Source organism: Neofelis nebulosa, chromosome 17 (assembly GCF_028018385.1).
Source record: "Neofelis nebulosa isolate mNeoNeb1 chromosome 17, mNeoNeb1.pri, whole genome shotgun sequence".
In the NCBI taxonomy this organism is placed as follows: Eukaryota; Metazoa; Chordata; class Mammalia; order Carnivora; family Felidae; genus Neofelis; species Neofelis nebulosa.
Window position 1 is genome coordinate 2,978,937 of NC_080798.1, and position 15,418 is coordinate 2,994,354.

The following is a 15,418-nucleotide window of genomic DNA, read 5'->3' on the forward strand; positions in this document are numbered from 1 at the left end:
CCCAGTGGGCTGCCGCCCACGGGGACTCAGGCACCCCCCACGCCCCAACACGGCCGCCCACAGTAACTGAAGCCTCCGGAACTGACACTTCTGAGACGCACCGGCTCTCAGCTGCCCCAAGGGGCAACAAAGAGGCCCAGAGCCCTGGGTCCCTCGGGGGAGGGGGTTGTGTGAACCACGGATGGGAACTTGGGGGAGTGACACCCAAGAGAATTGCCATTTATTCCCGAAGTTGCCAAAATTATCACCAAGGATTCACCAAGGGGTGCGCATAGGGATAAGGAGGCTCAAACACTGATTGAGGGGCCAGTCAGGAGTTGGGAGGGAGGGGAATGGGTGGGGGACCCCCAGCTGTCCCTCCCCTTTCTAATGCCACAGGAAAGGGGTCCTCCTCCGGCCAGCACCCCTCCCCATCCCCCATGTCACATCCAGTTTCTCTCCGGGGAGGTGGGGTGGGGGACATGGAAGAGGGTGTAGTGTGAGTGGGCCCCAGGAGGGGAGGGTGCTGGGGTGGGGGCAGGGGTCCCCCGCTTCACATGCACTCACAACACTGGTCTCCCAGGGAGCAGAAATGGGGGAAGCCGGGCCAGGCCAAATCCCCCTCCCTCCTGGATTATAGGAGGAAGGGGTTAGTGTTGGGGGCTGGGGGGCCTGGGGGCATCATGGGGGGCAGGCCAGGGCCCCCACCAAGGGGAGAGATGTATGTCGGTGGTGCTCCAGGGACCGGGGGCACAGGGCTGAGCCGGAGCTGGTTCAGGGTGAGCGTCGCAGGGGGCGCGGGCTGGAAGGGGTTGGTGATGGAGGGGCCGGTGGTCGGGGCTCCTACAGGGAGAGAAGAGGAGACAGCAGAGCAGAATCAGGGGCCTGCCCAGGTAGGAGGTCAACGGGTGGGATCTGTCCGGGAGGCTGGCACTCACCGCTTGGCAGGAAGGGGTTGGAGGCCTTGGCTCCTGGCGGCGTGGGGCCCGGCCGGCTCACCAGTGAGTCGAGGTCCACGAGGGCTGCATTAGGCCCCAGGAATGACTCTGGCGTCTTCCGCGTGGGCGGCGGCGGGGTGGGGGCAACCGCCGGCGGGGGGCTCCCCACAGCCTCGGCCAGAGAGCCTCCGACCCCACTCATGTCGAACGCCCCGGGACTGCGTGCGGGTACCTCTCCAGCGAGCAGCTCCAGCTCCCCTACAAGGAGCCAGAGAGGGGTCAGGGGAGGGCGGGCAGCGGGGGCCTCAAACTGGGAGGCCCAGCCCAGCACCAAGCCAGGGGGACCCACTCAGGGAACTCCGGCGGACAGTCTCCAGGGCAGAAAACTACCGAGGGACGTTCACGCAATCCCACAAAACCCCACTGGCTCCAGCGTCCGTCCCCAACAAAAACATCACGGCGGAGAAGCACAACGGCCCCGCAGACGGGAGAGCATCTGTGAGCCTGACTGTCTGCTTGTTTCTGAGATCCGAGAATCCCCCCTGCCGCTGGGAAATGCACGAAATCGGCAGGGAGAGAGGAAAACAGACCCGGGAAGGTAGCAAACCACGGACGGACGGGGGACTGGACAATAACCTCAGGGGGCCCAAGGGGAGGGAGGGATCCCTGGTGCCCGGCCTGCCCAGCCAGTCCCAAGAATTCCCGCTTCTGCTTCCCGGGTCCGCTTCAGGCCACCGGCGCAGGGAGACACATCGGCGCCTCCTGGGGACAGGCCCAGTGCCCTCCCAACACCTCGCACAGACGGGATGTTCTCCAGACACAAGCCAGTCCAGTCCGTGCCAGGAAGGGAGGGACACAAGAGCCAGGATGCCCAAACGCAAGGTGCCCCAAAGACGGGACGCCAGGTGGGGAAGGCGCTGGGCGCTGAGGCACCAGCGGCCAGGCCAGGGGGGCGGGCCCCCGCAGTCACCACACTGCTGGTAATGCAGGACACAGCCGGCCAGGCCCCCAGAAACACCAGAGGAACATTCCAGGGACACAAGTCAGAGTTCGGAGTCTAGAGAAGCTGCAAAAACACAGTTCCTTATGCTACTTCTGCAGCTCTTCTGAGTACGAAATTATTCAAAACCAAGATCAAACTTTCTTTTGAAGACGTTCAGGATCAGTTATAACTGCAATGAGAGGGTCTGGGTGCCGGCCCACCCAGCCCAGAGGGTGGCTCACCCGTGCTGCTCCCGGAGGTTGGCAGGGCTGAACGCAGGCGGTCAAAGTCCGAGAACTCATCTGGCTCCGCGTCAAACCCGACGGCTGTGGGGGTCCAGGATGCCCACTCAGCTCCCCATGGGGACCCACCTCCCACTGCCCAGCCCCTGGCACTCCAGAGACCAGACACCCCCAAGCTCCCCTGCACACCCGCCACACCCTTGGGCCCCGTCAGCCTGACCCCAGCACCCACCCAGTACCTGTGGTGCCATTGGTGCTGGGCTTGGCAGGTGACCCTCCCCAGGGGTCCGAGAAGGCCGGGGCTGGAGCCCAGGGATCAGAGGCTGGGGGTCCGCCTACCGGAGCCCCACCTGAGTGAGGAAGGAGGCATGTATGCGGCTGCTGGGTGGACGGTTTACCTCTGAGAACCTGTGCCCACTCCCTCCAGCCTCAGTTCTAGGCCCGCACCTCCCCAAAGCCTCGCCCTGCCCTGCCGTGTCCTGGGACGCAGCTGGGCACCCCAGCGTGGGCCCACCCCCAGCCTTTCCCGCCTCGTCCCCACGAATGAGCCATGGCTACACACGCTGCGGGGCCTCTGCCCACGCGTCCCTCCTCGGCCATGAGGCCTCTGGGAAGCCCCAAAAGAGCTCCCCAGCTGGGTAAGGCAGTATGGCTCACCCAGACCTGCCCAAACCCCATGGCTCCCTTGAGACCCCCCAGGGCGTCCAGCCCCGTCCCAGCCCTCCTGCACCCAGCCTCACCAGCCACCCGCCCTGGTTCCACTGCAGCAACCTCTCTACCCCGCGCCCCTTGGCACCCCGCCACGGTCCTGCAGGCTCCCTCACGCCCGCTCCCCTGGGCTGTTCTATCTGACCCCCACAGCCACCCACTGTACTGCATCTGTCCCAATCCCTAAGGCAAGCCTGGGATCACACACTGGATGTGGGGCCAGAGCAGGCAGGCAGCCAGCACTCACCATCAGAGCTCCCCCATGGGTCAGGCGTGGGCCCCTCTCCAGCTGCAGGGGCCTGGGTCCCACCCCAAGGGTCAACTGGGGGCCCTGCAGGGGCAGCAGGCCTCCAAGGGTCCCCGGAGGCTGGTGTAGGGGCCGGACCACCCCAGGGATCAGAAGCTGGAGGGACGGGGGCCCCTCCCCAAGGGTCCGACGTGGGGGCAGTCATGGGTGCCGCCTGGGGGCCTCCCCAGGGGTCCGTGGCTGGTGGTGGAGCCGGGGCCGTGAAGACGTCAGCAAGATCCATGAGGGAGGACTGCAGGGTACAGAGGAAAGAAAGCACATGAGGCCTGAGCAGGCTGGGCCACGGGACCCCAGGGGTCCGGGAGGAGGGCCCTGGGGTTGGGGGGGGGGGGGGAAACGGCTGCAGAGCAAGAGAGAAGCAAGAGCCAGGTGCTGTGGCCATGAGACTGAAGAAAGCAGTCTCCCCATCTCCCACCCACTACACCCCTGCTGTCCGCCACCCCCACCACTCAGCCCTCCCCAGTTCCCACCAGAACAAGGAAAGCGACCAGAGCCCAGAGGAGCCCACCCCAGGCCTGCCCATGGGAGGCCCACTGGGGTCGCCCACTGAGTGTCAGGTGATTATGGGTCACCCTGAACAGTCCTGGCCTCAAGCCCAGCACACGTCCCAGGTCACCTGGAGCATGCTCCGGGCTTCCAGGGCTGTGTGTGTGTACGCGCTCACAGGCGCTAACCCATAGCCCTGGAAACCTGGAGCACCTGTGAGCATACACACACACACACACGCACACACACACACACACATGCACTCTCACACAACGATCCTGTGTCCCAAGAGCACATGCCTCTCTGGACAAGGAGGTGCCCCACCTCCCACAGGACAGCGGGCACAGGCCTGGCGCCCCCTTCCTCCAGTCTCTCGAGAGGTGGGGCATCAGGGAGACCCTCCGGCTGAGGCTAGCCCAAGCAGGCTCCTCTATCCAGTGCCCTGTTGTGGCTGCAGGGCCAGCTCTGGCCACCCGGCCACCCGCCCTCCACCTGCCCATCAGGAAGGCGGCTACCCTCCCAGGCCACCATCTTTGAGGCCGGTCCCACAGTGAAGACACTTGGGACACCCAGAGCAACCTGAGGGAGGCCACGGAACGAGGCCGGCTTGGATGCCCGGCCACGCAAGGGACCCTGGCCTCGATGTGCACGGCCACGCCTCGTTCACCCGTGAGGCCGAGAGAGGCGGGATGAAGAGCACAAGCTGAACTGCCAGCAAACATCACGTCTGCACTGGGGGACTGGGGACCCCGGAGGTCAGGGACCAGCCCTGTGTCGCTCGCCTGCTGACCCTCAGTGTCCCGGGTGCGGGAGGACGCTCAGGAGGTGCCTGGGCACACGTGCGCCACCCCCTTCCTGCCCGATCAGGCCAGTGCTCTCACTGTATCTCGCTCTGGTCTCGCTCAGCTACAGGCACCGACCGGCACTCGAAACATCTCCGTGGCGAGGTCACACTCGAGCGCCCTCCAGCCCCCACACATCTCCACGAGAAAACGGTTCCCTGCAGCCTCAGCCGCAGCCGCCTAGGGCCCCGCCCAATGCCCCGTGCTCACCTCCTCCTGGCCACCAGTCTCCCTCCTGCTCTCCTCTATGGCCATCTGAAGCCTCAGGTCATCCCCACGGCGGATCCGCTCTTCCTGTTTGGGTCATGGAGGCAGGCAACAAGGGTGGGTCAGAATACAAGCGGCACGGCTGCCCCCCACCCCCGACCCAACAAAGGTGACTGAAAATTAAAATGGGATGTGGACGATGTGGGAGGGGAGGATGGGGAGGCCCGTGCGGTCTGGGCTGGGGACACGGGCCTGGCCAGGCACTACTCTGACAGGCTCGGGAAGTGGGGGCCAGGCGTCTGACTCTGCAGTGTCTGCTGCGCTGGGTGGAGGTGACCAAGGCCTGGGCTGTGGCAGAGGGGACGGAGTGGCCACAAGGCATCTGCTTCCCGTGCTGCGACTGCACCGTCGGAGGACCCACCTGACACATGTGTACGGCAGGGGCAGGGCTGCTGTGGGGCGGGCAAGGGGGTGCAAGGAGTCGGGGACCTGAGGAGGGTCTGAGGGGAGCCTAGGGAGGGGAGGGGGCTCTTCTGACCTTGTCGTGTTCCTCACGGCTCAAACTAAGGGCCAGCTGGAGCTGGACGTCGTCCTCAGGGCCGCAGGATGGGGGCTGGGGGAGAGAGAGTGTGAGGGGTCCAGGGCAGGACACGAGGTGGGGGGTGGGAGAGAGAAAGAACGAGGGAAGGAGAGAGAGGGAAGGAGAGAGAGGGAAGGAGAGAGAGGGAAGGAGAGAGAGGGAAGCAGGGAAGGAGAGAAAAAAGGAGGGAAAGAGAGAGAGAGAGAGAGAAGAAGAGAGAGACGGAGAAAGAGGAGGAGAGAGAGGAGGAGAGAGAGGAAGAGAGAGACAGAGAGAGAGAAAGAGAGAGACGGAGAGAGTGTGAGGGGTCCAGGACAGGACGGGACATGAGGTGGGGGGTGGGAGAGAGAAAGAACGAGGGAAGGAGAGAGAGGGAAGGAGAGAGAGGGAAGGAGAGAGAGGGAAGGAGAGAGAGGGAAGGAGAAAAGGAAAGGAAACGGAAACAGAGCCAGGATGGACACAACCAAAGGCACAGACACGGTCACCCAAACCGGTGAGGGACGGGCAGAGACAGAGCAGAAAGACTAGCAAGGAAGGAGCCACTCGGGACAAACACCCGAGTAAAGGGGACGAAAGTGGTCAGAACGAGGACACAGGAAGACCAGGTGGGAGGGCCAGCAGAGAGCGGGCTGGGGGTGGGGAGAGAGAGCACACAGGCCCTCAGGAGGTGGGGGGGGGGGGGGGGGGGGGGGCTGAGGCATGAGATGGGATGAGAACGGAAGTCAAACCCCCAGAGTCAAACTGGCACGCCCGGCCAGGCCCAGTACCTGGTCGGCCTCCTCCTTGCTCATGGCCAAGGCCAGCTGGAGCTGGAGCTCCTCCTCCCCGCTGCTCTGTGGCCACGCCTGCTCCGCCTCAGGTGGGGGCCCCGAGCCCACGGCTGCTGAGGACGCTGCGGTGGGGAGGGGCAGTGAGACCCGGCTGGACAAAGAGAAGGGACCACACAGCCCAGGCGGGGGGGAGGGGAAGGCTTCCTTTCCGGGGGGGGGGGGGGGGCAGACTGTGAGCCAGGTTTGTCCAGCCCCCCCTCCCCCCACCGGGGAGAACAGGGAATAAGGAGCGGGGTGGGGGTGGGGGGGGGTCAAGGAAGGACAGCCCCGTGGGCCCAAGAACAAAAGCCAGCAGCAGAGGGAGGACGTGCGGGAGCCTCAGAACCCACGACCTTGGTTCCCGAGCTGCATGCCCAGGGTCTGCTCAGAGCCCTAGGGCACACCGGTCTCCAGGCCCACGTGCTCCCACGGGTCCAGGGCTGCGTGGCTGGGACCAGCTGGGTGTCGGGGGAAGAAGGGAACCTGCACCCTCGGCCCCCACCCCCACCGTGGGTGTGGCTGAGACAAGATGTGACCGGGAAGGGGGTGACTACCCGGAAGGAGGCACGGACAGGATGCAGGGCCTAATGCTGAGCCAGGGGAAGCGCCCACCTGCCTGCTGCTCGCAGCTGGCCCCTCACTGTCGGCAGGCCCCCCAGAGTGCCTGCCGTCCCTGACCTCAGACCTCCGGCAACCCCCTCCAGGTCACTCCTCTCCGTCTTCGGCACTGCCCGCTCTCAGGCAGGGGCACACCTGGGCCCTCAGGTGGCCCTCGGTTAGTATTTGCAGGTGAACAGGGTACCTCTCAGCTCTAGGGTCCCACAGCAAGAGGGAAGGGACACAGGAGTGCAGAGGAGGCTCACGGCCCGTCACCCCTCAGATGAGGACACAGAAATGATGGCACGGGGCGGGGAGAGCCCAGCGGCTGGGCACGGGGTGCCTGGCAACGACAGGAAGCTTCAAGACGGACGGGGGTGGGCCGGGAGGGAGCAGTGAGGGCACAGAGGCGCAGGGGGCTCCCGAGGCAGGCCTCACCCGTGGCGGTCTGCGCCAGCTTCTCCTTGGTCTTGAGCGCGTGGGCGCGCTCCTCCCGCAGCCGGTCCTCGTCACGGAGCAGGGCCACCAGCTGCTTGGCCTTCTCACGCACGTTCACGCCCTGGTCCTTGCCGTCACGGTCCACGTACTGGAAGTCCTTGAGCGTCTGCACCGCGTACATGTTCTCCTTGCACTGCTGGGACACACGCTCCGAGCCGGTCTTGATGAGGTACTCCATCAGCGTCATGGCCTTCGGGGCGGGGGGCACACCGGTCACACACACGGCGGCCAGGATCCCAATCCCGGTGCCAACCCTCACGTCAGCCGCACACGGACAGACACGCGCGGCCCGGCAGGTGACTACGTGGCCGCGAGAGAGGACGCAGCGCGGCCACGTGCAGCCACTTGGAGGGACCCCACAGACACCAATGAGCACGCGAGGCGGGCGTCCCCGACAAGCACATCCACAGAGGATGTGGTTCACAGGAGATTCGGGGCTGCCGGGGCTGGGAGACTCTCGCTGGACACGGGATCTGTGTGCAGGTGACGAAGATACTCCGCACCCAGGCCGTGGTGGTGGTCACCCAACCCCGGGCCGGTGCTCTGTGCCACTGAACCTCACACTTTACAAGGGTGAACCGTACGGCACGGGATCTGTGTGCAGGTCAGTAAAAATCCAGAAACGGGGAAAAGGCAGGTATGGTCGCTGCAGCCCCTCCCAGGCTTCCCCCAGCCGAGCAGACCCCACTCTATTTCTCTGAAACCACAAAAATACGCCTGTTAAGTCACGTTTGACAGCACCCAGTGCTCGGACGGCCAGACTGGTTTCTCTCCCGTCCTGTCTGTCTGGAACGTGTGTCATTACCGCCCGTGTAGAGCTTCGTGCCTCTGCAGACAAGGAAGCGACTTGCTCGTCGAGGTGGGAGGGAGGGAGGGAGGGAGGGAGGGAAGCACCGGGCCCGCAGGGCCTGTTGAGGCAGGGCTCTCTGCAGGGCACTCGTGCACTGGGACAGCAGGAACAAAGGGACAGGAGGAGGAAACACCCTGTGACAGCTTCTGCATTTTAAGAGGTAAGAACAAATTCTCTTTCCAACAAGTTAAAACAAAACAGGGGAAGAGAGACTCTGGTCGTCGGACGACAGCGCACCTTACGGTTTGCAGGGGACTCCGGGGGCTTCCCGGAGCCCCTGAAGGTCACCCAGACCACTGCAAAGCAACAGAGAGAGGACCTTCTGCTTCGGCTGAGCTGTCTGAAGAGCTACGCGATTTGCCAGGGAACCCCCGCTGTGGGGGCTTGACGTCTCCCCAACCTTCCTGGGGAGCCAAACCTGAACCTCACAGGCTTCCTGAAGGTGTGTGAACGGTATTTACGCCAGTAATCAGAGGTTAGTCTTTAACCAGCCCTCGAGGTGTTTACGCTTCACGGTAGGAGGGACAGGGTGGAAGGCAGGCTCCCAAGGTCCTGGGCCAGCCGCGCTCTGGAATTCAGCTTTCCCGGGTTCAGACCAGAAAGGCCACACGACACATAAAACAGATCTCCCAGCAGACGGTCCCACCAACAGTCAAGCTACCCGAGGCCCACAGATGGCAGACAGACCACCTCCCCTCAGCCTGGGATGGGACTTGCACCCAACAACTCACAAAAACTCGTTTTCAAAGCTCTGGAGCTGCAGTTGAATGGCCTGTGAACCCAAAAAGAATCCAAACACCCCACGGGTAACACGCATACGTGTGAAGCACAGCGGGCCCGTGGTGCGGGAGCAGCACACGCACAGCAACGTAACGTAAACACGTAAGCGGATGCCGCACACGCCAACCTCCCAGATGCGGCCGTGAGCAACATACGCAGGTGCAAAGCACCAGGAGCATGGGTCCGTGGAAAGTTCTAGAACAAACGTGGCAGACAGAAGGCAGGACAGGATGCTGCTGGGGGAGGCGGGGACATCCTCTCTCTCTCTCCATCGGGATGGTGGCTACACAGGTGTGCGTACACGTGAGCACTAACCGGGCTGCACGCTCGTGATGTGTGCCACAACAGAAAACGTGAACCTATTCTTAAAAGTAAGCAACTGGACAGCCCAAGAGTCCCTGCTAATTTTTGAAACAGCTTGCTCCTGGATCCCCCAGGACACCAGAACACGCATCAAGGAGCCACACGGGGTACCTGGGCGCTCAGTTGGTTGAGCGTCTGACTCTTGGCTTCGCCTCAGATCATCACCTCGCGGTTTGTGGGTTCGAGCCCCGTGTCGGGCTCTGCACTGACAGCATGGAGCCTGCTTGGGATTCTCTTTCCCCCCCTCCTCCCCTGCCTGTGCACATGCACATGCATTCTTGGGCTCTCTCTCTCTCTCAAAATAAATAAACTTAAATAAAAAATCATTGTTTACGAAAGTAAAAAAACAAAAAAAAACAGGAATCCGCAAACAACTTCTCCAAGGGCCAGGTGCTAGATAACCCAGCTTTTCAGGCCACATGGCCCCCGTGCTATAGGGGAAGCAGCCGCAGATGAGCGGGCCTGGCCACGACAGATAGAGCTTCACCCACCAACACAGGTGGCTGGCCAGATTCAACCTCTGGCCCATAGTTTGTTGACCTCTTGTTTTAAAAGATAAAAACTGAGAGGCACCTGGGTAGCTCAGTCGGTTAAACGTCCAACTTCAGCTTAGGTCACAATCTTGCAGTTTGTGGGTTCGAGCCCCACGTTGGGCTCTGTGCTGACAGCTCAGAGCCTGAAGCCTGCTTCAGATTCTGTGTCTCCCTCTCTCTCTGCCCCTCTCGTGCTCGCGCTCTCTCTCATAAACATTAAGAAATAAGTAAACATTTAAAAGATAAAAATTGAGACCCTGCATTCCTCGGAGCAGGGAGGTGACACAACCCAGTCAAGAGAACGGGTTCCAAGGCTCCCCTCCCACCCCTTGCCCCCTGGGTGGCCCCAAGCCTCTTTGTGCCTCAGTTTCCTCACCTGAAAAGTGGGGACAGGAAAAGTACTTCGTGGTTCTCTGCCTACAGCAGTGTTTCTCCGGCTGCACTTGGTCCATGAGCCCCAGTGAGCTTCCCTTGCAGTTTCAAGAGGCCCTCCAAATCCCATCCCCTCCCTTCACCTCCACACAAGGGCTCACCCAGACCCCCCACCCCTTCCCCGATTCTCAGCTAGACAAACGCCACCCAGTCCTTCACAACAAACCACCAAATTTCGGACCCAACATGGGGTCCGTGGAATTGAGACCCCAGTCCGGGTTTGTCAGGGTGGGTGTGAGAAAGAACACAGCATTTGCAGGTCTGAGAAACGAGGGAGCACCGTGCCCTGGGGCGCAGTGCAGGTCCCAGCTGGAGTCCATGAGACCAGGGACCTCGGCCGCCTCATCTACCACCACAGACACAGCAGGCCCTTGGCCAACGGTTCCCCAAACAAATGTCGAAAAGAGGACTTGCCTGAACCTCGCTCTCCAGCTCCCACCCCAGCAGCTGGACCCTCACACGCAAGAACGTCCACAGGCCGCTCTGAGCCCCACTGCCGGGAGTGGGGGCCGGCCGCCCGTGCCAGCCTGTGCCCACCGTCGCTTCTTGGCCCAAGGGGAAGATGCCAGGCCCCAGACCAGTAAGCTGAAAAACCACTCACGGGCACTCCCCAAAGACACGTTCCCTTTGACCAAAGCCTCCAATCTGTCTGTTCGCTGGGTGAGGACGCGCACATCCGCCACCAGGAACCAGTCAACAGACCACTTCTGTGGTGGGCACTGTGTCCACGTTTCTCAACGTGACACCTGCGTGTGTCCTTCCGCCCAAAAGTTCCAGTTCTAGAAAATGGCAAACATACAAGGGGATTCGCGGCAGTCTTGTTCACAAAAGCAAAACGTCACAGATCACTTAACGATCCGTCACCAGGTAGCACTTGTTGAAAAAGTAAAAAAGGGAAGAAAACAAAGTAACGAATCTTTTATATCCTAAAGAGGAATGACCTCTGAGATGTGGCTTCACCTTCCTTTTTAAAACTGGGGTACGATTTACACTTGCTACAACCCACCGTCCTCCACCGCAGTCCTGAGCCCTGATAATTGCACACGGCCACGTATCCAGCGCTGCAGTGGTACTGCGGCTCCACGGCCCCCCAAACTCCCTGGTGCCAGGGGACATGCGCACACAGATTGTTCCGGAGGAAAAACAGAAGCGGGGGACACCAGCTGCCTCTGAGAGGGACCTGGGCTCTGGGCACGCAGGGGGACGCACACCGTGCACCTGCCTAGGCCTTCTGTGCAGATGAATCTTGCAACTGTGCCACGTTTTCAAGAAGTTTAAACCCTATGACTCAAAACTCCTAAGACCCTTACCCGTTTGCTGCCTTCGTTAGGTGAAAAGGAGGGCGGGAGGGAGAGAGATTCACATAAACACCCAGAACTCCAAGTCCTCGGGCACACCCCCGCCAGAGCCCCGCGCGCACGCCCGCCCGCCCTCGAGCACGCGTGCGTGTGAGGGCCGGGCTGCAGGCCCGGGCACTGACCTTGTAGACATGCCGCCAGTTCTTGCCATGGTCATTGAGCCGCTTCCAGATCATGCTCATGATCTCGGAGAAGGCGACAACGTTGTAGGTGAGGTCAGCGATCTCAGACATGAGGGAGCTGGATGGGCCCCAGGGGTCGTTGCTCGTGGCTTCTCGGACCTTGATCTCGGCCTCCGAGTAGTTGTGGACTATGTTCTTCATCTGGCGCCGCAGCGACGAGGTCGACATGGCGGCGGGTGATGGTGAGGGTGGTGGGCCCCCCGGGATGTGGCGAGACAGGGGCGACTGGAGGAAAAGACAGCAGCAGGGGCTGGGGGTCACCGCATCTGAGGAAGAAAGGCCCTTTAGAAACACAATTGGGACCTGGGGCTGTCCAGCCTGCAGCCCCGTCCTCGTGGCCCCCCACCCCCACCCTGGAGTCAAGGACGAGATCCTAACCATAGCCTAGAAGGCTCTGCCCTCGTTAACCCCCATCTTAGTCACCAGGTCCATCTTTCAGTTCCTCAAACATGCCCAGCTCCTTCCTGCTTGGGGCCCCTGCTCAGTGAGGCAGGGTGTGCAGTGATGGATCACAGACGGGACACCGCAGCTCGGTACTTCCGAGCCCACTGCCCTGGGTGGGCCAGGAACTTCCACACCTGTTTTCTCCCCTGTAGGGTGGGGTTTTCTCCACAACCCAGGGGGCTAAGAACCCGGCACGTGGGCAGTGCACTATCAACGTGGGTGGTGTCACGAGATGGTCATCCTGCTCTTCCTCAGCACCCAGGTCACTCCTCGTCACCCCCAGGGCTCTGCTTAAGCTTCCCAGATGTTACACACCCAAATGCCACAGTCATGGTTCCCTAGGGGCCCCATCAGTATTTTATACCCGTGGGTCTGATTCTGTGGCTGAGGCCAACCCAATAGCCCCATGGGGACAGAGACCACGTCTCTGGGGACAGCCGTCCCGGAAGAGCCATTCAACAAACAGCTGGGAAGAAGGGAAGGAGGGAGGGCTGGAGTGGAAGGGGCAGAATCTGTGGCAGAAACAAGGACCCACAGGGAGACCGCTAAAGGGAATGGAGCAAGAGGCAGGGAACGCCAGGGGGACAGGCGTACCAAGGGGGGGGGGGGGGCGGGAGGCTCGGGGAGGAGAGATAAGGATGAGCCCGGATGCCCACTGGGTCTGAGCCGCATGCCAGGTGCTCGCTGACCAAGAGATGCCCATTATTTCAACACCACCAGCAGGGCTTTCGGAGGCCAAACAATTCAGCCCAGGTCACACGCTAAGCGCGGCAGCACAGACTCAACCTCTGGCTGCTTGGACACCAAAACCTATACTTTTAAACTAACCCGTGTTGAGAGCAAGATGATGGGAAGGAACAGAAGGGCGGGAACCAGGTGGAAGGTGACGATCACAGCAAGCAGTGGCATGAGCCTTACCCCATGCTAGGCATTCTTCTCCATGCTTTACACACAGTGACTCAATTAATCCTCCCAACTCCGTGATTCACAGCACCTCACGGGGGGAGGAAACTGAGGCACAGGAAGAGAGACTCTCCTGCCCTGGGACACAGGCCTCACCCTGGCTGCAGAGCAGACTGAGCACCTCGGTCCACATCCACTCCAATAAGCCCTCCCACAACCTACCTACCTCCTGGGACGGCCGGCTGGCCCCAGCTTTGAATTCCAGCTGGAGAGCCCAGGCACAGGGAGGCAGATGTGAGGCGGTCAGGGGGCCCAGCAGGCCAGCTGGATGCACCAGGACAAAGAGCTGATGTGACCAGCACAGAAGAGACAGAGGGAAGGGAACAAGACCAACAAGAAGAGAAAGAGGCACAGAGAAACCCAGGCAGAGACAGTACTCAGAGACCGAATCACAACCAGAGACAGTGAGGCGAGACAACGAAGAGAAAGGATCAAGGCCCTAGAAGGAAAAGAAAGAGACAGCGACCCAGCACTACAAACTCATCAGAGAAAGAAAAACTAACGTGTGAAACAAAGAACAAGTAACTTGGGCCCAAATCCTGGCCATGAGCTACCAGCAGAACAACCTCCTTGAGACTCAGTTTGCTCAACTCTGAAAAGAAGGAAAGAATTCCTACCCGGCAGGCTTGCTGATTAAATAAGATGGGTACATAAAGTGCTTGGCGCCCTGCCCACAGATAGTAGGGGCTCAGTAACGCTGCCTGCTATTATCAGAAAAAAAGAACATTTCCAAAGGGCCGGTAAAGGAAAACACACTACTCTAACGCCGGGTAATTACACTAAACTGTGTTAGAAAAAACAGTCCACGAAAGTGCACGCATGCTGCTCAGAACGAGAACAAGTTTTTCAACACAAACGGACTCACAAAGAGAAGTATTAGATCGAGTAGAGAACGAACGATATGGCAAAACCCTCAAGGGGTACTCAAATGACTGATGTCAAACATGTGCTGCGTGGAGCTGAAAACCTGTAAGAGCGGAATGCAGGGGTCCCAGCAGTTGACTGCGGGGCGAGCTGCTTCACTGCTACCGCCTCCAGGAACACGCACAGCGACGCCAGGATGCAGGAACTGTGAACGACCCTAACTTTAAACACTAGGAAGCGGAGGTTTGGAAATGAAAGAAGTCACCTGATAACCAGTACAGGCTGGCCAAGGAGTGGGCCTCGATTCTACAGCCCGGCTCTCGACCTCCCACCCCTCCGGAGACTCCAGGACCTGGGGGAGGGGGCAGATTCCAGACCAAGGAGCAGACGCGCAGAGGGACCTCGGGGTCGGGGATGTGCGCGAGGACGATGAATGGGAAAACGGAGGGGAGGAAGATGCACAGAGATGGGGACTAGGGTCACCGGGAACTGCAGACACGGAGGCCCAGAGGAAGAGAGGAGGCAAAGAGGGAGAGGGAGAGAGAAAGAGACAGCGGCACGACCACCAATCCTGAACACCACACACCGACACTGACAGGGGTCGACACACGGGGACCGGCGCCCAGTGGAAGCGCCACAGGGGACGCGGGCAGCGCCGAGGCCCGGGCGGAGGCCGGCGGGATACGGACCAACACAGACACCGCGGGGTGGAAAGGCGCCGGCGCCGACACACAAAGGCCGCGGTGATGAGCCAGGGGCCGCACGCGACGGACGCCCGAGCGCCCCCGTACCGCCGTACCCCGGCCCGCGCTCACCTCGGCCTCTCACGCCGGGCTCCGGGGGGTCATGGCGGGCAGCCCCCTGCCCCGCTTGGCCTCGGTGTCGCGGGGCGCGCGCCTGGCCGCGGGCGGCGGACACGGAGGCGCACTCGGGCGCACGCGCGAACGCACGGAGGGCCGCACGCCGACGGCCCCGCCGCCCCGGCGCCCGGGAGGGGCGCAGAGAGCCGGGCGGGGGAGGGGAGCCGCCGAGCGGACGGGAAGCAACCGAAGGAGGCGACGGACCGGAAGCGGAAGTGGCGGCGCGCCCCGCCCTCTGCGCCGCATTTGGCCCCGGCGACTCGGCCCACAGGGAGCCTGCGCAGTCGCCGCTTCCGCGGCCCCGCCCGCCCATCTACGTCACTTCCGGCGCGCGAGCGCCGTGGCCAGACGCGGCTGCCAGGCCTTGGGGACGCCCTTGAAAAGAGTGGTGGAGGCCTCAGAGTCCCGGCCGGCAAACTCGGCCGAGGGAGGTCGGGGAGACGAGGAAGGGGCCGGGCTGTGCCCGGCCCGCGAGGCCACACCCCGGCACCCCGCGGTGCTCTAGGCGCCCCCTCTCCTTGCCCAGCGGGCGCACACGCGGAGCCCCGCCCCCAAGCGCCTGCCCCGGGCAACCGGCCACGCAGGCGGGGGTGTGCCCTGCAGGGCGCGCCAAG

General features: G+C 62.0%; 1 protein-coding gene across 2 annotated transcripts; it reads right to left on the reverse strand.

Annotated features, from left to right (window-relative positions):
• Positions 1–203: 203 nt before the first annotated feature.
• Positions 204–15,021, reverse strand: EPN1 (epsin 1). 2 transcript variants are annotated; one of them, XM_058707650.1, is made up of 11 exons: positions 14,760–15,021; positions 11,614–11,939; positions 7,116–7,365; positions 6,039–6,163; positions 5,230–5,304; positions 4,695–4,778; positions 3,097–3,388; positions 2,381–2,491; positions 2,142–2,225; positions 918–1,175; positions 204–822 (listed from the first exon to the last, which is right to left on the reverse strand). In XM_058707650.1, the coding sequence occupies exons 2-11, from the start codon at positions 11,839–11,841 to the stop codon at positions 614–616; spliced, it is 1,716 nt and encodes a 571-aa protein (XP_058563633.1). In that variant the 5' UTR covers positions 11,842–11,939; positions 14,760–15,021; the 3' UTR covers positions 204–613. The 2 variants fall into 2 exon arrangements, with proteins under 2 accessions (XP_058563633.1, XP_058563634.1); XM_058707651.1 differs by lacking the exon at positions 5,230–5,304.
• Positions 15,022–15,418: the final 397 nt, after the last annotated feature.

What these genes read in the sequence shown, in the direction of transcription:
- EPN1 (XM_058707650.1), bottom strand. Translation starts at nt 11,841, where the DNA reads ATGTCGACCTCGTCGCTGCGGCGCCAGATGAAGAACATAGTCCACAAC. An exon ending in GCAAGGAGGAGGCCGACCAG is followed by an intron (nt 5,305 to 6,038) that starts GTACTGGGCCTG and finishes TCTCTCCCCCAG; the next exon opens with CCCCCATCCTGCGGCCCTGA. An exon ending in AACCTCCGGGAGCAGCACGG is followed by an intron (nt 1,176 to 2,141) that starts GTGAGCCACCCT and finishes GGCTCCTTGTAG; the next exon opens with GGGAGCTGGAGCTGCTCGCT.